The 24,590-nt window shown below is 36.7% G+C and overlaps 1 protein-coding gene across 2 annotated transcripts in view; it reads right to left on the reverse strand.

Moving 5' to 3' along the window:
• Positions 1 to 14,401: 14,401 nt before the first annotated feature.
• Positions 14,402 to 24,590, reverse strand: part of LOC139737377 (uncharacterized) — a 98,739-nt gene continuing 88,550 nt past the window's right edge. For both annotated transcript variants that reach the window (XM_071648054.1, XM_071648053.1), the window contains exons 8-11: positions 24,335 to 24,436; positions 23,427 to 23,561; positions 15,898 to 15,993; positions 14,402 to 14,483 (exon numbers count right to left, since the gene is read on the reverse strand). In XM_071648054.1, the coding sequence (XP_071504155.1) occupies positions 14,410 to 14,483; positions 15,898 to 15,993; positions 23,427 to 23,561; positions 24,335 to 24,436 (407 nt within the window). In that variant the 3' untranslated portion in view covers positions 14,402 to 14,409. The remainder of the gene's footprint in view (positions 14,484 to 15,897; positions 15,994 to 23,426; positions 23,562 to 24,334; positions 24,437 to 24,590) is intronic.

Raw genomic sequence — 24,590 nt, forward strand, 5'->3', positions numbered from 1 at the left:
AAAATGCCTTCAGTCCATTCATCTGTGCTCACCGCGTCGCGCGCGCACCGCTCAGCTCGTACCGTACCGTGGCGCCGTGTACTCGTGTAAATTCGGTACGTGTAATTCTCGCTCGCAAAATACACACACAAACCGACACACACTATTGAGTAACATACTGGTGCGTGTAAAGTTATACGTGTAAGAAGGGGAATTGACGTGCCGAGTCAGGACACTATTGCATTACGTCATTGGGATAAAAATTGCTTTCACCAAATTCCCCAATAATGTGACGACACCTATGTAATCAAACATTCTGGGTGGTAAAACAGCACAGGAATTGCAGCAGTGACAATCAGTATCTGAAGAATTGACTTGTTAGAGTAGACTGCTATTCTCAGAGACTCCAACTCTCCCGTTTTCGACGGGAGATCTCCCGCCGAAAACCCATTTTTGCAAAATCTCCCGTTCTCCCGCTGGAGATTTGATTTCTCCCGCCCTGGCTCTGTGTCTCCCGGTGGAAAGGATTTCGTACTTATTGCTATCGTATGTTGAAAAAATAAGCCTTAGATAGCACAGAGAACATCTAGAACCCTAGGAACTTCGTGCTTTGCACACATCAACTTGGAGTCTCCCGTTTGCTTGGGGTTTCGGGCGGGAGAATCTCCAGATCAGCAGGTGCTTGGGGTTGGAGTCTCTGTATTCTATGCATTATAATACTGAGTGTGATAATCCTAGCATCCATTTTTAAAGGACGTTGACATCTTAATAAGATTGTACAATGTATTTTTTCCAATAGGCCTGCTCATACTTTATAGTATTCCTATACAATAGGCTAGTCTTATTACATAATATACACATTGACACTTTGACTTGAGAGTTTTTGTCTAAAACTGTGAGCAGAACTGACTAAAAAATAGTACTTTTTTACTATGTGACCACGAATTGAATACCAAGTAGTAGACCTACTTTTGGGGACACCGGGCCCATATAGTTTTAACCAGAAACTCGAAATTTGGCAGAGCATATTTAAATTTGTTTTTATAGTTTGGATACAAATTTAAACAAAAGAAGAGAATCAGAATTCGGCCATCTAACACTGAGCAAGTGATGGGAAATTGATGGCACCCCAGTTGCCCATGGCAACACTCACATTCATAAGGCCAGGGTTTGTTCATCACAAGTCTCTTCACTATTTGAAGAATGACGTCATAAAATTGTCATGGAGGTCAAACATGCCAACATTCTAGAATAGTTGGCAGTAATAGTTTATGCTGACAGGTTGTTTTCGGTTGTTGCCCCTAGATTATGGAGCGCACTACCACATGATATCCGTCAGTCGTCTGCAGTGGTTTCATTCAAATCCACTAATTCATTTGTGAAGTAAACATTTGTTTTTTAAGTTACGTATAATAACTATTAATACCTACAGCTTTAGACTGTTGTTTGTTTTATCTTTGATATAATATTTTCACTATTATTTTCAATGTAATTTGTCAATATCTTTTTGTGATAATGTGTGTGTATAAAAATGGGTAAGAGTTTTTGTAAAGCGCATAGGGAACATTGATTTTTATATAGAAGCTCAATCATTATCACCATTTTTATAATTATCGCATGAAGCTTTTTCAACCAATCACTATGATAAGATTAGATAAGATATCAATTCTAGCATAGTGGACAAACAAAAAGAAAAACAAAGAAGACACAAAGAAGATCATATAGGCATCCCCGGCTTTGATAGAACACTTGAGATTATTGCAGACATATTGAAAAATAGTAAAAGGTAGTAATATATCTTAGCAATTGAACAAAATCAACAACATATTGCCTTAGGTGAAAAACAAAACAGATCGTAGTCTTCGTCACTTAACTAAAAGATCATTTCCATCGTATTTTTATGTCGCTATTCTAACTTTTCCTCCCAAGAATCACGTTACCAGCGACATCAGTCAAACAAAAGCTCTAATAAAAGCTCTGATCATTATCAGTACCATATACAATCATAAATTGCTTGCTATCATTTCTGTAACAGTGAGTGAGAATTAGATCGATGATGATGATGATTATAATACTGACAATTACACATATATCAAATAATTATGAAGACTATAATAATGATGAGTTGGCTCAGTCGGTATCGCGTCAGCCGTCTTCCTCCGACCCAAGCAACCCGGGTTCGAACCCGAGTCACACTGAGCAATGTTGTGTGTAATCTACCGTCCCCTCTAGCAAGAGGTAAAACACTCTGTCCCCTCGGATATAGGACATAAAATGGAGGTCCTGGGTCACAACTCATGCAAGCAAACGATCCCGCTTCATTCATTCATCGCAAAGAGCAGGGTGTTTAACCAGGTGAAGTGGTCCCACCTCACATCCAACTGGACCCCATAATATGGAAGACCAGCTTAGTATAGCTGAATATGAGCTATCCAGCAATCTTCTCAGATGGGAAGTGAACAGACAAAGAAACAAACAAAATGATGACAATCATAGCTATTGTTGTTATCACTTTTATCATTATTATTACTGCCACTACTACGAACACTAATATCAATATTTCGACTAGTATACCGATGTTGGTAATAGGCAAGGACCAGACAAAGGTCTGTAGACAAGCACGAAAGTCTCTACATTCTTGTAACATAGTTTGGGAAATCCATCCTCTTTTGCCCGTACGTTTTTCATATTTGATGTGACCACATCTATTTTCTTATTTTTCTCTTCTTCTTCCTTTTCTTCTTCTTCTACCCCCCCCCCCCCCCCATCAAGAAAACAAGGGTAAAGAAGCGCACAGTGCAGATTATTGCAGGACAGCGCCACCTATTGTCATATCCACGCTAACAATTTTTTCGGTTGTAATTAACAGCCGCCTTTTTCCTTCGAAAATCAAAATCAAATCAAGAGTTACATTGATTTTGCCAAATTTGGTATACATAAAACTCCATGACAAACCAGCACAACTTTAATCCAATGAATTACTCGGATAAAGCAAGCGTATGGGCTTTAAAACAAAAAGCATAATAAAGTGATTACTACTTTAGTAATCCTTTTCAAATACAAGGCTGAATCATCGGCAGCCAGCTGCGGTAAAGCTCAATCTATTTTATGGTCGTGTGTTCTTGATGTCAGCAAAGTATGATTCATGTGAAATATTACTTACTTTACATAACAAGTCTGATAGCACAGATTTGAGAATAGAAACCCATATCTTATATTTAATCACTTCATACATTTTTGTTTTGCTTTTATTTTTATTTTCTATTGTTTTTCAGTGGATAAACAGATTACTCAAGCAAACATAAGGTAACATTTGAGCTGTTCCCTTGCTCACCATTCAATAATTAGGGTAACTCTAACCCTGAAACAGAATCTTTGTGTTCATTAATATTTATCACTCTCTTTGTTACATAATTTCTTTAGGATTCTCACCTATTCATTCAGTTGTCTATTCAACTTATAATCCATTTGTAGGTCGTGTCTGTTTCTGATATTATGAGTAAATGTGAAAGCCTATTTCTTCAGTCTCCCGAATTAATTTAATGTCTTCATCATCACAATATTTTTACAAGTTAGTCCACAGGCTGCCACGTTATTAACTTATAAATCTCTTAACGATTAACATCTCATTTCCGTGACAATATCTTCTTTTTCACAATACAAAGAAATACATAAGGTCTAACCATTTTGGGCCCCCGCTTTTTATCGGGTTTGTTTTTTCCCGCTTGTCAGCTGATCCTTATGGTAAAACCTGGAAGTGGCACCAGAAATATAAAGTGGGCCCGCCCACTTTTACAAACGCCGCGCCGGCCCTGTGATGGAAATGATGATTGTCATTATAATCATTATAAGCATTATCATTTGCGTGATTGTCATACTTAATATTTTTACACTTACTGCTATCATCATCATTGTTGAAATAAAAATTCGAATATCATAGTTTTGATATCATTATTAGTTTAAACGTCATTTTGTCTATTGATATACACCAGTCCTGCTTATCTATTCATCTGTATATTAGTAAATAATTATATGTGCAATAATCATTCATGATGACCATTGCAGTACCGTTCTATAGACAGAGAGATTTCATGAACTCAAGATATTGATTCAAAAACAACGACAACAAATCATTTGACAAATTATTGTCATAAGACAGCTCCTGGCTATTACAAGTCAGTTCGATGATACAAGATGAATAACCAACTGGAATAATTACGATTGCTAGTGGATGAATGCGATTTGAGGGCATGTTATTGAAAGTCTGATTCACTGTCATGTCATTCGAAGATACTGTGTCAGGGGCGGATCCAAGAATTCTGTAAAGGGGGGGGGGGCGTGACTAATATTTCTGGTGCCACTTCCGGGTTTCATTTCTTTTTTTCTTTTTATTTCTTTTGTTTTTAACGAAAAATAAAGGGGGGGGGGGCGCGTGCGCCGGTTGCGCCCCCATCTGGATCAGCCACTGTGTGTGTGTGTGTGTGTGTGTTTATGTGTGTGTGTTTGTGTGTGTGTTTGTATGTCTGTGATAGAGAGAGAGAGAGGCAGAAAACAAGAGAAGGGAAGAGAGAGAGAGTGAAAGAGGGAGGGGAAGACGGAGAGGAAAAGGGGAGAGAGTGGGAGAGAGAAACGGATCGCTTGGCATAGAGACACTGAATTTATGATCAATATGTGAAACATAATGATACCGGTCTCTCGCCCTCTTTCGACGATGGGGCGTGACTATAGACATCGATCTCGATATACCCAGTATTTTTACTACACACAATTCAAAAATCCATATTAACCCCCATAATGAAAGCAGCGCAACTTATGAATTATAAAGTTTTCAGCAGAATAATTTGGCAGAGATATTTAAACATTTATTGACTACAATAACTAATGCGTGAAAATTAGAGTGATCCGTTGAGACATGTACGAGTGAGCACACATTAAAGACAAAATGGTCACTTTTCAATAGAAAACATTCCGTTTCTGATGGTGAGTATTTAAGTGCTGTTGTTGCGTTATCATAAACGCGGAGTTTCTAGGTAATATGATCATTTTACATCTATAACAACGTTCTCTTGCTCTTATTTCATAGTAATCTTGTATGGGCCATTTTCCCAAAAAGTGTGCAGAACTGCGATTTTCGTGTCGCCAGCATGTTCTATACAGTTTAAATCGATATTTTGTCCCTCAGAAATCAACATTTTTAGTTCAATTCATCCGAGAGGTTAAACTTGTAATATATACAGTGTGTATCAATAAGGCTATTGGGACATCCTGTAAGGGTAATATTAGAAATACGATCCGAAGTTTGATGTAACCCTAAATACCCCATGTCGCCAGAAGATGACATGCTCATGTAATAAGTTCTTACTCATTAACGTATCATTCAAATAAAATCAAATCTTTTGTGCTGCATTCCATTGCCCCTCAAGTGCCTGAATGAAAAATAATAATTATTACATAACAATATGATGTTTTGATATTTCTATGGGAGATCATTTATATCATGTCGCCAAATCGCTGTCAGATACGTAACCCTTTTTGAGGCCCTCGAGAGAAGATCAAGGTAATGCCGCATAGCAGTGTAATTTAATGTGTTAAATCATGGACCTAATATACATGGACTGTTCACTGCAGTCTTTCTTTGATGTAATGATCGTCGCCGACACCTGATTATGTGCATCTTAATGAATACATTCAGGTGTCTGGATAGTAACGATTGTGTGATCATGTATCGTCACTAACAAAAGAATCTTTTCCCTCATTTCAGTCTTGTTTCGCTGATGTGCCTTTTTCAGACGGAAATGTCTTTGAATAAATATAGATGATGAGGATCAGCAAACCTGAGATCATGACAAATTTTGTGTCAAAAGATGGGTAATTGCTGATTCGCACATTTTCGCACACGCATAAGACCTTGCCTAGTGGCAAGATACAATGTATATCTGTTATCTACCATTACCGTCCCTTTTTGCTCTGGAATAAGCTGCGGAAAAGTGAAATATTGAGATCACAAATGACAATCATTCTACCAAAATGTTAGCTTTAAAAAAAAAACTGCCTGCTTCTCCCAAGCGAAATTGTTTGAGGTATGATTTCCTAACATACAATACAACTGCACATTCACTTTACTTGATTTTTGTGAGTTATTTTCTTCTGCGCATATAGTTTTAGATTTCTCGAGTCTCCGCCTTGTTCTTCTCTCGGCTTGCTGGCGGTGACGATCATGGGATCAAAGCAGTGAAGCATGCTAAAAATGTCTTCGTGGCGCTTTTGAGATGTATGGGTGCATGAATTAATTAACGATACGATGAATGTCCATGTGTATGAGGTCCATGGTTAAACAAAGTCAACCTCACGCATACATGGAACCATGATTTTATTCATGGAATCTCGTGTTATGTACTGATCCGAAGCAGTGGAAACCTAATGTTACGATGAGCTGATATCAGATACGTTACTTAAACTTTGCTTCATTTAGAGAAAAGTATGCTGTTATATGAAAGCAAAGCTCCGGTACTTTTGAATATTTAAGGTAATGATTAATCACACAACAGAAATTGCTCAAGAAAATTGATATTTTTGTAAATAATAGTGTGAGAACGGTAACGGCACATCAGATACGTTACCATCAAACACGTCAGATACGTTACCAATAAAATGTATCGTGCAGCAAAGTTAACCGCGACGCGCTTTTGTGCGCGGATTTAATCGGTTGACATCGTGCTCTGTACGACTTGATAAGAAAACATGCAGTTCTAAAAAGAATTAAAAGTTTATTTAATGAAAAATCGGTTTTGAAGTGGCCGAGATATCCAAAATAAAGTAAAAGAAAGAGGTCCTAACAAAATGTGATGGCCAATCTACTTTTATTTGAACATCCTCCTTTTACTTTATCATGGACATCTCAGCCATTTCTAAACCGATTTTCATGAAATAAACATTTCTTAAGTATTTCGTATAAGTGGATTTCGATTATCATGCAAAAGGTTAAAAACGGAATCCTCATCTAAACCAGAACTAAATTATCCCTTAGAATTATGGCATTTACACAAAGTGCCGTCAGATATACGTTGCAAATCCATTTTATTTCTGCTTTGTTAAGTTTTGTGTGTGTGTGTGTGCGTTTTGTATCATGATAAATTTTTGTCTGTAAAAATCAACTTAGGACTTTTAAGGGCTGAAGTCTGGTACCCACCTTACGTTGTCAACTTCACAGCAAACGAGGCTACATGAACGGTCTATACCTTTGTTCATGATAATTTTGCATCTCAGTATTATGGTTAGAGCAGGGCTCGACACTAACGGTGGCCCGGTGGCCCGGTGGCCCGGTGGCCCGGGGCCACCAAAAATGAAAGTCGGGCCACCAAATTTTAAAAAAGGGCAAATTTGGTGGCCCGCCTCGAGCCACCAAATTTTTTTGAAAAGTATGTCAATTAATTTGTAACTTATTGCGCCGGAAATTAGCAGTTAGATTTGTTCAAAGGATGGATTAAAAGGACTGAATGAATGCCTGCGAGTGAGTGTTGCAAGTTTGTTGAAGTTTATTTATGAGTAGATATGTCCAACTTCTAATTCTTACTATCATAAATCTTAAATATTTGACTCATTAATAAAAAAGGACTTTTAATGTTTCTTGTTTTTTTTTCGGGACACCAAATTTTTCTCTCGGGCCACCAAAATTTTGAAATTTAGGATTATGGTGGCCCCATCGGGCCACCAAACAAAAAAGTTAGTGTCGAGCCATGGTTAGAGTCAAGAGCACTTCCTTGGTTGCATGTTTTTTTGTTCTGAAAATGACTGTAGGGTTTGATATCTAACGTTTTGCATCAGGTTTTTTTAATCACATAATGGAGTGATCTGGGCTTGATGTAAATCGGTAGTTAAATGTGTCAACAAACATACATGCTTTGTCAGATGAGTTACCATCGTTTCTCGATTCATGAGACCTAATTTATTACAGACAGGAACAAAGGAAAATTGAATTCGTGCGTATTATGTGCATAGAAATCTTTTCCAGCTTCATTTTTACCGTCTTCCCTGTAATTACAAAATGTCGGAACTATATCAGAAAAAAAAGTATTGTGGATTTGTTTTTGCTTGATTCTCGTATTTCACGTATATCTCAAAGTTTTATCGAAGAATTATCTAAACTTCTATACCTATGACGAAATCATTCTTTACGGTAGTTACGTAAGTGCGATGTTTTAACGAAAATAGTCACATTGTGATGTTCTTACAAGTTAAAATAAATTTATTGGCATGATTGGTGTTGGGTCTGAAACGTATGCTAACGGAACTTTTGATGCGCCAGATACGTTACCACACACCGTTCTTCTTCCGATCCAGAACGTATTTAATCTGGCAGAGATGTTACCTGGCATTTGCTGTTTATGAGAAGTGTAATAGTATTCAAAATGTTTCATGCATAATCAATGAGATTATTGATATGATTCAAATGCAGGTACACAGTTCACTTAGGGTAACATACAGGATATTCTAAGTCGAAATATATATATTTTCTTGCTTTTTATTTAGCCTTCACTTTATAAATCTGGATCATTTTTATGACAGATTAGATCACGATTGACTCCAAAATGCTTCCATGATGCTTGTTTATGTTTAAGCTTGTAGTTTTACATAAGCATTGCCATTTTAAAGCGAGAAATAAGCAGACAATCGACGATTTTTTTTTAAAGATGTTACCTCTGGTAACGTAGCTGATATGTGGTATTAACATGTAAAAAAGGACTCTGCGTTTGGAAATGTTTCTAAAAAAAATATGAGCTTTCAAAAATCACCCATTGATTGTTTTGTATTTCTAAGGGATTAAAGTTTCTGAATTGATAAACCATGAATGAAATCTTTGACTTTGAATTTTTATCATTTGTATAACTGTAATTGCACACTTTTTCGGAGAATGGCCCGTATGATTTATAACCGAATATCAATTGTTCTCGTTCTCCTTTACGACTGTAAGTCTGTTTTGAGTGATTATGACTAGATGTGGCATCACTATAATTTGAAATGTCCTTAGCCATGCGAACATGAAGAATGAAGAATAGATATGAAAGAAATGATATCAGTTTCCAATTAAAGGTGTTCACAAATCGACTTCTGTTTTCAAGTGAGGCTGTAAATGTATCTTACAATATTATACCCTTATGAAATGTTGGACATTTAGTGAGTGGCCTGGGACCATCAGAAATATATGTCATGCCACCACTTTTCAAGAAATTATAAACAAATCAATAAAAACTTAGATAAATATAACAATATGAATTAATATGTGATGAATAATTGATACCTAATTACAACAAACAATGCTTACAGAAATCAGCTTCTGGTATTCTTCCCACAGTTGCCTTGCGGTCAAAGGTTTACTTCAATCATAAGAGCTCTCATATTGTAAGCGGTTTGTCTCGTATGTGGGAAATGTAACATGCACACCACTTTAATCATGCACCTGCTCTCCACAGCATATCCTATTTATTTTGTCATTTTGTTATGTTGTCAACTTGTTTTACTGTAAAACGAGGAATGTTTGCATGCATTTTAATTTCGCAAATTTTGTGAGAGCCAAGATTTGCAAATTAAATTGTATGTGAAAGTTCTTGTCTATACTATATGCATTGAATGTTAGAGGCAATTCACGAAAATGTCAAGTCGCAAAAAAGGACGTCGGCTCCAATTCGCGGAAATTTCATATCGCAAAAATATCACGTTTTACAGTAACTCTGTGTAGGATTCAAATGTAGTGTTCAGAAAGAAAAAAAAAATGTTGCTGGGGGAAGCTTGCACTTCCGCTTTAGTGCCTTTCTTGCTCTCAACTGACAGCACACACCCACTGGTTCCACCAAAGACTCACACATTCACACGCAGTTCAACCTGTCACACAAGGCAAAGACATGGACGCAAGAAAGACATTACTGCACATTTATCATAATATTAACAGTGATTCTATTTTTGCAACTCAAATCAAGTGCTAGTATGATATAGTGAGTGCCATAAATACAGTTGTAAGCAAAGGCCAACAAAATTACACAATTCTGTTTATTTTCTCTTCTTTTTCTTTTCATCAAAATCTAGCCATATTATTGTAAGCTGCTAGCATGGCAAGAGAATCTTACAGACTGGAAATGGAGGTATCATGAGAGAATTCTGCAAAATACAAAGTTATGTTACTCTAACTTATTTCAGAAAAACAAAATAACTGCAGGAGTTTTGAACACATTTCCTTACTTCATGTGAAGAGAGCCTATTAAACCATTTACGTTAAATGTAAATGCAAATCACATTAAATTATGAGGAAACATTTACATAGTTACTGTATACAAACATTAATATAATCCATTATCATTAATATACAAACATATGTACATTATTCTGCACAGTTCTCAAACTGTGTGCAAAGCAGTGTATGTTTCTTTGATGTAATTCAGAATGAATTAGTTTCATTTAATAAACTCGTCCTTTTTTCAGTTTCAAAAACCTTGCTTTAATTTCAGCTAACATTTCATCATTTACTCACCTCTTACTTCTATAGCTTTCAGTTTCATACCTTCCCTTAACTTCTTGATGTATTTTCTTTTTAACTTGCCTCAACAAAGACAATAAAAGTCTCATGTAACCTTTTCAACTGAGCCATCAGATTGTCTAATCCATTACGTACTTTCTTACCAGTTAAAGTGAACAAACTTTTTTTTTCCTTGAAACCATTCCGATGCTCTGTAAAGATCAACTGTAACACAGAGTCCTAATTTAAGGTCCTCCTCAAAGATTGCTACATGAAGCACTGATCTTACACTACTATAGAAGAAATAGGCTGAAAATATAGGTAGTGGAAAATTTGTAAGACATTCATCATTATGTAAGATGGAAAATCAAATATTTTAACCATGGGCTTTTACACACATTTCTTTTTTTCAACAATTTGATACATCATGTGATTTGTGCATTTCAAAAATCATGTCATATGTACATATATCATACAGACTGCTCAGGGCACAATATCATTATGCTCGCAGAGAATACATTCTATGAAGATTCTTCATAGGTACATTACATGAAATGAATACATACCATTTATGCAAAAACATTTTGATTCCAACTCCAGTGAACAACACAGAACCACACCAAACTCATCTGAACATTGTAACAATGATTAATACAAATATGATTACTGAAAAATTTATGTATTTCGCATTTTATATTCCCCTGTATTTTACATCATTAACCCTTTTCTTTCATCTTAATTAATCTTATCATGTCATTGTGTAAGTACGAACAAAAAAAAAAGTAATATTTAACACACCCATCCCAATTTGTAATATGAACCTTTTATTTGTTCAACTTTGGTGAGCTTTTATACTAAGAACATGTTCATAAATATTAACCCACAAATACAGATGATAAACACATACAAATTTCAAGTATGTTTAAATAACCAGTGAATGTAAAATCAATTGATAATCAACAATAATTGTAAGTTGTTTGGCACCAAAGAAATACAAATGACAAAATCTGGAAAATAAGGATGACAAAATGAAAATGATTCTTTTTTTTTTAAATGTACCCAGAAAACCTGGACAATACTTTGCAGTGGTAGAAACAGGACATTCCTTTGATATTCAGATGGACATTAATTACATAATTGTTTAATCTATCAAGGATGAAACATGTTTATTGCAGAATTTGCTCACTATTCCAATCTGACAAAGTGAATGCTGATAATAGCTGGGTTCACACGTACAAAATAGCGGGATGACGATCGCGATCCACATCCCGAGTTTTTTTGCGAGCGTCCACACGTACCAAATTAGCGGGATAGCGATCGGTATCGGTATCCTGCTAATTTGGCGAGCGTCCACACGTACCGAATTATCCCGCTAATTGCCGATAGAGATAACAGCAAAGCCTGCAAACTGGGTCACGCAGCGCCCTTCTCTATCACTGCCTGTGCGCACTTTCCTTCGCCCATTGTCTTTTACGCGTCAGTGGTGTGGTTCGCGCGCTGTTGTTCTGGTGAAGGACCTCTTCGCAGAGGCCTCGCTGTTGTGATGTGCGCATTGCATGATGGGATATAAAAACTCGAGATTCTAATCCCGACCGTTCACACGTACCAGCGCGGGGCCAATTATCCCGCTAATTGAAGAACCAGCGCAAGATTTCTTGGGATTAGCATCGCGATGCTTATCCCGCTAATTTTTGGGTTTTTTCTGTCCACACGTGCAAAAAACTTGGGATGACGATCGCGATGCAAATCTCGATGCTAATTGGTATACGTGTGAACCCGGCTTATATTTCTGAATACATTTATGGTTCTTAATTAGTATTTGATACCACTTTTTGTCTGTAATTTGGCATATGAAGTCAGTAACAAATATCATTACCCCCCCCCCAAAAAAAAAAAAAAAAAAAAAAACCTCCAACCCAATATTTTGTATAAACACTTAGGAAACACATATTTACACATCCCTAATACTGTATACTGTCACATAGTGAAGGTATTTTTTTTTAAGGAAAAACTAATCCATGGTATCTATTAGTACATGTCCAGTGAATATATTTTTAAAAATATTTACAACTTCATTTTTGTTCACTTACATTGTCCCCCTTATGTTATTAAATACAGTATGTTACACAGTGAGCAATGCTTTCCAAAACAACACCATTCCATTCACAATCCCTGTCCATCTATCAAAAATATATATATATTCAATATTCTCAATATTGACCACCTAACTCATGAGGTATATTTCTTGTCAGCATTCTCATACACGTCTTTCAAATATGACATAATACTGAGATCACGTTTGTAACTGAACAATTCTCTTTAACAAAAAATCATTACGCATATACTGATAATTTTCATAAATAGAACCTTTTCTACTGCTGCTATTTTTGCATTCCACTGTGACATTAACAGCAGAAAGTTGACACAAAGATGAATCATGGTACGTATATCCTCAAGAAATTTTCACTCAGAGGATTCTGCATTTAAAAAAAAAGTCAATTAATAGAGAAAACATCCTTGACGGCTAACAAATTTGCTATCCTTTGTAACAAAACCACAACTGAGTGAATCGATGCTGGAGTTCTCAATGTTTTTCTGCATGTATTGTTGTGAATTGTAAATAGAATCAAGTTGACTTGCATTGTTTTGTCTTAACACAATACCTCCCTTCCAATGAATACAAATATACGAGAATATAAAATAACACCATCTGAAGATGAACGGTGTCAGCATTACTGAAGAATACATTTATGTCTTCAGAAAGAAATGAATATCAAACTACTGGTAATCAGAAAAATTTGCACCTGGGACTAAACTTGAAGAAATTGACAAGTTGGATGTATTACGTGAGCCATCATAGCCAATGAATCATTGCAGCTTAGTCCGGGTAATAACACAAAGTACCACTTACTAAGGCACCAGTCAATGAATACACCTGCTTTTTAACCCATTCCGGTTTAAGATCCAGAAACCCATCAAAATGGAATTAATGCCCAGATAGAAAGTATTGCATGTGTATTTCAACACCACCAATTTGACTATGAGATTTGAACATTGCAAAATGATTGCTTGTTTATGTTTTGGGAGGAACCAGAAAATATCTGGCCAAACTATTTTTTTTTCTGTCATGATCACCTACTATGACATAATGCATCACTACATACAGAAGATGGAAACACCAAAGAAACGTCAAATGACCTTAAGATGACCACTGACCACAATAAATTACTTGTTCGTTGTGTCTGGACAGAGTAGTGCTGACAAATACAGAAGTGTCTCAAATATGACAGATGGGACATCTTAACCCATTGAGGATGGGCTGATTTTGCTATAACTCGCATTTCCCATAGACACCTGCCTGAGTATACTCGGGACTTGTCTTCAGTGGGTTTTAATAAAAGCTCCCTATTACATTGTACCAAATCCATCCTTACCAACTAATCATTCTTTACTCCATCATTCTCTATTCCTCGGTGAATGCACATCTTTCGTTTCTTGCCGAAACAAAAGACAAAGAACAAGGAGAAAATTGGTTGCTTCATGTGGATGTTGGAGAGTATGTCATCAACTGGACGTAGCCAGATAGAGCTACTGGACATCCACAATTTATCGGTCTTGCTCGCTGATGTTCCAAAGATTCCATCGGCTCCTTCAGGTTTTGTTCCCTCACTCATGTTGATCATGCCATCATTGTGCTTTTGATTGGTTTTTGGTTGTTTTCATATTGTTTGTTTTTTCCCAAAAATACAATGCTTGAGAGTTTTCACCACATGGTACATTGATGTCTCCACAATCCTCTGGTGGTTACCACAGATTACGTTTGCATGACAAACATTGATGATTTAAGTTTGGTAATCCTGCAGTCACATGGACCTCTGTAATTCCTGGGATTTTGATGCGAGTCCCCTCTAGACGGGTCTCCTCTAGACGCCATTCATCATCCGGAGAATGGGTTCCCAGTGGTCGGTGTAGGTTGCATCAGGCGGCAATTTGCGAGCTTTGAAAAATGACATGGAGAGAAAACATGAGGATTGACTTAAAAACCTTAGTCTTATACAATGTGTACATAAATGTATCTATATATTGCTCACCCTATAATTGAAAAAAAACAAACAAAACAACCCTGCTCGTTTCACTTTTGACTAAAGAGTTGTGGTAAACCAAATTCTAATAATCAAACCTTTCCCGATTACCAAGATTTCAATCAAAATTCAATGACAGTATTTGATTAGTGTCAATATCTGAGATACAGTACATTCATAACATGTGACCAGCTACAATGAAAGGATCTGAGAGTTGGGGGAGGACAATTTTCTGAAAATGACGACATTATTTCTTTACTCTCCACTCTAATTTCATATATAACATGACTCCTAAAAGTACTCGGTTGTGGAGATATCGATGATTGGATATCGATGATTGTATAAGCGCATGTCGAGTGGTGTAGGAAATTGGCGTTTCGAGAAAACCGCCCTCAAAGTTCCCTTCCAAGATCAAGGGGAGGGCAAGACAGTTTTCACCTCTTGACAATAGAAGGTATGCTCCTAGCAACCTCTGAGATGTTCATTCAAGCTTAGCGCCAGTGGTCTAGCACGACCAATCAGTAACCAGGATGCTACGCACTGACCAATAAGATCACTCCCTCGTTGCTAGGGGCAGTCTAGCTTTGGTGTTAAATCCAAATCTTTGGACACGTTTCTGTTCCGTTGAAAGTCAAAAAATCATGGCCCATGCTAATTTCTTGCCTTTCCTTTGATCATTTTGCTTCGATATTTTGGCAGATGATAGATGATACATTAGACTACAAAATTATGCCAAAAACAGAAATCCGGTTGCTTTGACCGATTTTGATGATCTGACTTCAAACTCGATTTTCTCGGCTCAGCTGTCCATCAGCGACTTTAGGATCCTTTTGCTGTGGTGGGTCACATATTTGTGTTAAAGGGCCCTGTGGCATAACTTACAATGTCATAATTGTGTATCTATATAATTCATTGTAATGATATAGCAGGAAGAAGAACAAAGATGATGTGGGATGGTGACAGGATTATGACCCAAAAAGTAAAAAAACTGCCCTCGTGTCAATGCAATTTCAAACGTTTGTTTTCACGAGAGAAGGATCTGGGTGGTATGTCACTCTGATGGGAAGATCAAATTCATGAATGTGGATAAAAAGGCTGGGTGTTCTTATTTCTGTCGGAATCTGGGTAATAAATCTTTGATTTTAGACGCCAAACTTACAGACAGGATGAAAAGGCTGATTGTTCAAAACTCGTTTGGAATTTGGATAGTAAATCTCCTATAATTCTGGGCAGCAAAGTTACAGACAATTTTAAAATCTTTAATGAAGGAAATATGCTTTTTCTCAATGATGGATCATAGGTCAAATGGGTCCATTTTCTGGTACTTACTTCTCTGGCAGTACTTTCCCCTTGTGTAGGCGGGACAGAAACACCTCCCCATGTGACACAGTCCTCCGTTGTGACATAATCTTCGGCAGCCATAAACTGGAATTAAAACAAGGAATAGTGAAAGAAACACCGTCAGAGCAATTCTAACCGGCAAACATCATAGCCACATTCACACATACCTGAAATTAGCCGTTTTTGAAACTTGCGTTTTGCAATGCAATGCGAAAACCATTCATTTATACGTGTGGACACAGCAGAATAGTATAATCATGGCAATAAGACCACCATATTGAATCGGTCCCTTATGATTTGTTTCTAATTGTTGCAAAATAATTGGCCCTGCACAGTGCAAGAGAAGAACACATGGAGACTTTAATGATTCATAAAATCTCATAATACTGTAAAAGTGGAAATTTTCGCGGTATTCAAATTTTCGCGCATTTCGCGCAACCAGAAACTAGCGCGAAAATAAAAGCACGCGAATATTTTTGCTTGCCATATGTGCCCGTGCGTGATGTCTTGATTCCGCGGAATTAAAAACACGCGAAACTCTTCCGACCCGGCCAAGCGCGAAAAATTAGTCACGCGAAAATATCCACTTTTACAGTACAACTCGCCAGATAAGGTTCTCACACTCGGATGCATGTGGTCACATTCTGGTCACTGTGGATTTTTTTGGTTTAAACTCTCACAACAATAAAGTTCTGTGCAGCATGTGTGAATGATGGTGAATATAATAAATTTTTGCATTGTGATGCAAAAATGGTTAACTCCTGTGTGTGAATGCGGCCAATGAGATCACATGCAAACACATAGGATGCAAATGGCAATGAATGTTAACTCAATGAATATCTAATCAATGATGAAGTGCTCTCATTTAGATGGACTTCAGTGAACTGATCCAAGTTGTGATGACTTGACAGAGGCCATTTTTGGGATCTGATGACGCAGCAAATTATCAAAAGTTACCAATCAGTTGTGGTATGCAAGTCCTCTACTAATAAATGCATGTTTTCTGCATTCCCTTAGAGAAAGACACCACCAACGCTTAACTATATTCATTGGGTATTTCAGTACGGAGCCCTGTGCAGCATATGGGTTCTGCTCTTTCCTCTTACTTGGGTCTAAGTATCTTCCACACAGTTTATGTAAAGTGTTCACCCCATGCCTAACTAGATTTGGTTGTTTTGTGCCCCTATTTGGCAGTTTGACCTGCCTGCACTTTTTTCTCTTTAATTATCTGCCGGTGGATCTAATGACCCCGTCAGGGGCAATCAGCGAACGTTGTCAGCACCTCGGCACTCTCGGTAACGAAGCCAAATGAGGAGGAGAAGATTGCCGGCTTGGAAGACAGGAAAAGGGTGGAGTCTACTTTGAAGACGCAGCCGAAGACAGGTGTGATGTCATAGACGACATCATCCTAATCATCTTGGTTCTTGCCATAAATAACACCTTTACATGCTGCACCACCTGGCCATGTTGATATCTATGCCCTGAGTTTTGTTACATACTGAGGTGTGTTGTCATTGCCAGTAGCAATGATCAGTTTTCCTAATAACAACTACAATACTTGCAGCTGATTGGGTGTAGCACAGATGTTACCATAGTAATCATGACTACTGGAAACTTGAAAATCTTGTCATGAAGTATCCATATCTGATTTATCATTAGGAGACACAAATTCATTTGTCAAAATAATTTTTTTTCCCTCTGCAATTCTTCACATGCAATCTTTTATCTTTCTTTTCTTCCAACTGTTAAGCTATACAAGAAAGTGGACAAGCACTTCGAGTGTCAACTTGATGAATAGCTAGTGCCTGATAAGGTACGCTGTAAGTAATGTGTATGCTTGTGTCACTTGATATTGTCAATAGGTTGTCATCATCATCACAATCACAATTATAATGATAGGAATGATAATAGTGATTAACAAGTTATCATGATAACTGAAAAATATCAATTATTACTATAATTATTGTCATGATAATAATAATAATAATAATAATAATAATAATAATAATAATAATAATAATAATAATAATAATAATAATAATTATTATTATTATTATTATTATTATTATTATTATTATTATTATCATCATCATCATCATTAGAAGTAGTAGTACTATTTGTATTATTATTATTACAGTTAATATTTTTAGAGTGCCTTTTCCACCTGATACAAAGCACTATGAGATGTCATCCACGGTCCCCATAGGAGTTTAAATATATACAAATTACCGCCCAATGACAGTGTAAGTCCAGTGCATACATGAGTATTATTATTACTGTAATCATTATAAGCCGCATTGTTATCTTCAACAATGTTGTTGATTACTGAGGTCATCATTAGTAACAATACTTAATCACTCATTTGAAATATGTTAAAGATGTGTAGTAAGATGATGCTAAACGGCCGAATGCATTACGATGGTGTAGGATGCCACTGTCTCCTTGGAGAGCAGATCATTTAAAAACTCATTTAGTCCATCGCTGGAATGTAGGCCACTACGGAGTGCTACAGCCTGAAGGCACATTCTACCATAGCAACAATATTTCTGAGAGTCAGGGTACTGGGCAAGGGGATCCTAGAGGTGGTGCGTTCACACTGCCATTGAAAAATTATGACATTTCTGGGAAAAATCCCAGGCAACTTTGCCTACAGCCATCCATAATTTTGTGAGAAAAATTGTGCACTGGAGTGGAATTCGTCTAATTTCACATGAGGTTTGCTACAACGATTTGCATTGAAAATGCTCACTGCAGAAAAAATCATGTTATATCCACTTAAGGATCTTAAGCCACATATGTAGCTAGCTGGCTATACATGCCTGCATCTTAAGTTGTATTTATGATATGCAGTATCATATAACTTAGCTGATAGCAAATGTGTGTGGCAGTGGCAAAGACTTGCAATATTTCTCTAGTGCCATAACACAGCAATTTTCCATTGCAGTGTGAACAGATAGGTCAAACATCACAATTGCTAAGATCATATTATTTCCCAATGTGAATGGGCCCAAGAAGGAGGGATGGTCTCCCCTGGATTCTTTACCTTCTCAACTTCCTTCAACTTCAGCAGCTGTACATCTAGTCTTAGTACAAGTCTTGATTTAGAGTTACTGTCTTTTATTGTAGATTAGATTTTAAGCCTCTATTTTTAGGTTTATGGCATCTGATTATAATGTACAAAGCCAGAGGACTTTAAAAAAAAGATGAAGAAAAATTAATCTTTTCATGTATTGATTAGGATGACATTACCAGACTACTGACATTTTTGTGAAATTTATCTCCCAAATGTGACAAATTGTTGCAACAGAATCAAACACCCCCCCCCCCCCATCTTACATTGCCAGTGTTTTAGTCTGGAAGAGGACAAAGTATATCAAAAGAAGAGATTAAATATTTGATTGTTACCTACACACAGATTTTGCTGACAAGTAAAAAAAGCCACAAAACAGTGATAAATGGCTGTTCTATAGACTACCAAAGCCCTAAGTGATATAGTTAACAATATATCATGAATTCAGAACATTGTTTTGGAACTTTTTTTTTCTTTGAGAAAAACATTGATTTCAGTGTTGGAGTGTCAAAGTTTTGTCTTTACGACATTTCTGTCTTTAATTTTCACTTGTTTGATAAAGTGTTTGCTTTAAAATAATTGTGAAATATGACTAAAATAAAGCTGAAAAAAATCTTTTTGGGACAGTAAACTAACCACTGGCATCATTCTTTAACTGTCTGATTGCATTCTGATGCTTGGGACAAAAATAATCTCATGATCGGGGAGGCTCTTCCTTTAATATAACGATGAAGACCTCTGTGGAGTCCAAGACGGGATACTAACTTACTCTTACCCAACTAGGAGGGGGAAAAACCTAACTAGCGACCAAGAGAAATTCTCGCCAGAGGGCATGGGAATTCCGAAACAGTCCAGGAATGAAATGCTATAGCGTGATAGCCAGACGTGACACTATCTGGTGTAACATCTTCATGCTTCGATAATCATCTGCCGAGTGATGGGTAGAGAAAAAAAAAATGATCTTCATTCTGTAGTATCTCTTTCCCCGAACTATTACTGCTTTCGTTGCTGTAAACTCTTGTATATACAACTTTACAAGCACTGGAGATGTTTATGAAGTAGAAGAAAATATGTCTCAGTGGTCAGTGCTTACTACTTTGTAGATTTCAGAGCAAGTGAGAACACCAAACATTTACATGAAAGGGAGGTGAATTGAGATTTCTACAGTTAAAAATGCAATACTGCTGTTTTCCAGTGAAAATGCAAAGCAGAGAAAAAATTTTCTTTTGTATTTCTAGTGACTTATCTCTAAAGATTAATTGATAGAAGAACAAGAAGAAATTGCATTGTCGAAAAATAGGTATATAGATAAAATTTCCCATTTACAACCATGAACCGATTCTTTTATTCATATGTATATCAGAATCATAAGGTATACTAGTAACATGGCAGACTGGTAGAAATGATAACTATGCTTTTTTCATTCATTACTGTATAGCACTATAGCAAAAAGCTTATTTCTGAGAGTTATAAGAAAAACAGCCCCAGATAGGATGAACAGAAGAATATTGAGGAAGAAGAGAAGAAGAAATAAAACCTGTGCTCAGGACATTAATGGGTTGAAGAAAAGATGTGATGGATGTGGATGAAAAGGAATAGATAGAGGACTAGAGGAGAAGGAACAAGGAGGAAGAAATAAAAGTGAAGGAAGAGGAGAAGGCAGAGGAAGGAGAAGTAGGAGGAAGATGAAGAATATAGAGGGAGGAGGAGGAGGAGGAGCTGAAGAGGAAGAAGAAGTAGGATGAAGAGGATGTGGAGGAAGAATAAGTAAAGTGGGAGGTAGAGGAGGAAAAAGAGGAGGATGAAGAAAATTGGGGCAGAAAGGATAGAAGTGAGAAGGAGGAATGACTGATAGAATAAAAAGGAGGGACAGGAAGAAAGAAAGAAAGAAAGAAAGAAAGAAAGAAAGAAAGAAAGAAAGAAAGAAAGAAAAGAAAGAAAGAAAGAAAAAGAGGGAGGAAGAGGTTCAGAGGAAGGATGAAGACAAGATATGGTAGAAACTGCTAAAGCGGAAATGGTAGTACGACACAGAACTCTGAACCAAAGCAAACCCACGTTTATTGAGCATGACCTTGTTGTCTTGGGGCGGTAAATGCTTCCGAAAACTTTGGGTCTCTAGAGGCTTAACTAGGCGCCTCGCTGTGCAAGATTCGTCCTCTACCCCCTCTCTTGGTTCCCTGGTCCGATAAATAAAATGCAAAGATAACCTCTGCCACACCTCGGGCCAATTCTTTGGAATTTTGTTTTCTTTATTAATCTCATGAATTTCTCTCGATGTTTTTTTTTTCTTCTTTCTCCTCACTGGTCCTTGATTCAAGTGACAAACATCCCAAACCAGCAGACACAACCCATGAAGTAAACAAAGTTTGATGCAGAGGGCTTTTGCACAGACAAGGAACTTGTTTGTACACATACTTCTTCACACATTCGAAGGCGATCAAGTTTGTTTGCTCTTATTTTTTTGTAAGTCTAAACTTAAACTTGAATACTATTTTTCCAACAAGTTTCTCAAATAATGTTTGACCAATCATGGCCTGGAGGCATATCCTGTTGGGTTTTGCTTGATTCTGATTGGGTGTTGGTATATCTCAATGATTTGAATTCTAAGACACAATTGAAAAGGGCAGAGGCTAGCTAGATGTTATATTCACTTCCCTGCTATGACATACTCTCAAACATGTACGCATATAAAGAGTTGCATGTTTGATAGACTAGCCATGATACACAACACTTGTCTGGAATGCAATTAAGTAGTTAGTAAGGAGATTTATTACTCTTTCTGACTACCTGATAACTTTAGATACTTTTGAAAATATCTTTCAGATATTAGACCACAAATGATTTTTCCCCCTTCTGAGTAAGCATGGAAACCCTGCAAGTTTCTAGTATCTATCACTCACCAGTCCATCTGTAACTTCTGGAGACTGATCAAACTATCTGCTCAACTTTGATTTAGAAAGGCTTCTAAAAAGTGTCTCTGTTTTTTTTTTTCTAGTAGTGATATTTAAGCATCTAAATGACAATTTTTGGGTGACTGAGTACTCTTATGTAATTTCCTGCTCACTACTTTAGTGTTGTAAAAGTTTGATAAAATCCAATGTTAGTTGCCATATTTCTCTTTTAATAATAAAAAAAAATCCTTTTAAACAAATTTCATGAGAAGTTAAACTAATTTATCCTGCAATCTTATAATCAGGGTTTACAATTACTTGATAGTTCTTTGTCTTGCTAAGGCAATGATTTCAGATAAATAAAGAATTTCAATCAGTGAGAGTAGTAGCTGCGACTTTTATGCTAAGAAATGTATAACACTGAGAGTCATATAAGCCACAAGGTCCATTTTCTCTTTCCGTGCAAGAAATATTTTCAAGACACAATACATGGGTAGTGATGTACAGAGGTACTGGAGGTAATAGCAGTGATTGTGGTTTGGTATAGATAGGAATCACACTCGCACACTCGCACACACAAAAGGAATGTGTCTTTGGATGAGAGAAAAAAAAAATGCATTCAATTCATCTCTGTTTTACTTGCATCAAATATCCCATGATTGGATTGCTGTTGGCTAAGCACACCACTGGGACAGATAAACACTGATATGGGATTAAAGGGATTATCCAGCATCCAGCTAATGCTGGGGATTATACCATTTTTATGGGTGCAGTGCTATGGATGGAAACATGAACCTTCCCTCCAGAGGCGCAAAGAATACCCCCTTTCCCCCACCTCCCACCCTTGGGAGGGATTCACCTTTTATAAGGCGGGTCATGCAAGAACAACTAGCGGAAGCCCTACTATTAAGGGTACATGAATTGAGACTCTTCCATTGAAATATCTAAGTCTTCCTTCTAACTGTGACAGCGGATTACATCTTCTGAAGAAAGCATATGTTGGAGGAGCTCTGTATACCCTAGGTGTACTTTTTCTGTGTGGTTTGACCTTACAAACATTTGTTGCATTAAAAGACAGTATAAGTGTGAGATACAGAGGAAAACAGAAAGAGATCCAGACAAAAAGAAACAAGGAGATATTGATGATATCTTTTTTTTTCAGTATCCCTGTAATCTGTGACATGTTAATAATGGTTTACTGGATTAATACAGTAAACGATTCATTACACTGCAGTTCTCTTTGAAGGTAAGTTACAGGTAGAAAGAAAACAATGACTGATAAGGGCATCAACACTATTTTCTTTTTAATAAAAAACCATTAAAACTTTTGAACAGGTTAACAACATAGTATACAAAGCATGGTGACCATCAAAATCACAAACAAATACAAATAGTTTTTTTTCTCTGTTCTCTTAATGGTTTTGTGAAATTAATAATTCACATAGCCTATCTAATAAATGGTGATTTAAAAAAAAAAATAAATGTCACTGTCTTTTATTAAAAGTCAAATCAAATAAACAGAGATAGATTTAAACAGATTGAATATTTGTACTAACCTGGTTTTCTTGAGACTTCCTTCTCTCGCTCCTTTTCAGCTCTTCTGCATTTTCTTCCGTCCCTCCCCGGCATGCAGCGACACACACCAGGCCTCACACACTCACTACCCACTGAGCAGTCTGGATCACATACGGCTGAAATAAATATACCAAAAAAGCAAAAATATTCATTAATTACCGACTAATTGGAGTATAACACTAAGTTATTACAGTGAACGGAATGAGCACAGATTATACAGCAAGATATGACAAACTAAGAATTAGCTGTGCTATGCATCTTAGCTCTGATATATTAGTGAGAAATATGAGTTTGCAGAGATCATTTGATTTGATGTGATTTAATTTGATTTATTGATTCTCTGTATGGCATCACTTTACAATTCCTCATTTTCAGCGATATCATCAAACATCATATTTATACTGTAAATATTATGAAATTCTTTTAAATAATGAGGTAACATTACATGGGTATTTATTAATTTATATGTATTTTCAAAAAAGGCTGAAATGTACCCCTTGGTTGTTATATTAAAATTGTCTGGGTTAAGACACATCAAATCATTGCCTATTGCATGGAAGAAGAAATGTATGGTACCTATCAAATTTTGTTCAAGGAGTATACTACCTACACTCACTACCACAGCTTCTTCTTCTCTTTCTTCTCCTTTTCCTTCTTCTGCTGCTACTCATCCCTTTTCATCTTTATCTTTCTTCTTCTTTTCCTCTTTTTTTCTACTCCTACTCCTTCATTTTCTTGTCCTTCTTCTCCCCACTCTACCTCTTCATCATCTTCTTCTACTACTACTACTACTACTACTACTACTACTACTACTACTACTACTACTACTACTACTACTTCTGAACTTGAACAAACACAGCTAGGAGTGATAACAGCCATCACAACTTACGTATTTGGCAGAGTGCCCCCTTGTAGCCCTCCGGACACCAGCACCTATTCGCTCCGATACATCGACCACCGTTCTGACAAGGTGCATCACACAAACCTCCAGCTGTATGTATCAGAAATGAATGAGTTTTACAAATAGGTACTTTGGTATTTTATAGCGGGTGAATGCATCAGATTGGCAAGATATATAAAACATTTTAAGACTGTCATGTTGTAACAGGGGAAAAAATCAACTGGTTTATGCTTCAACATATATT

Source organism: Diadema antillarum, unplaced genomic scaffold, assembly GCF_040938485.1.
Source record: "Diadema antillarum isolate AM-2024a unplaced genomic scaffold, OU_Dant_1.0 seq00000691_RagTag, whole genome shotgun sequence".
NCBI classification, from domain to species: Eukaryota; Metazoa; Echinodermata; class Echinoidea; order Diadematoida; family Diadematidae; genus Diadema; species Diadema antillarum.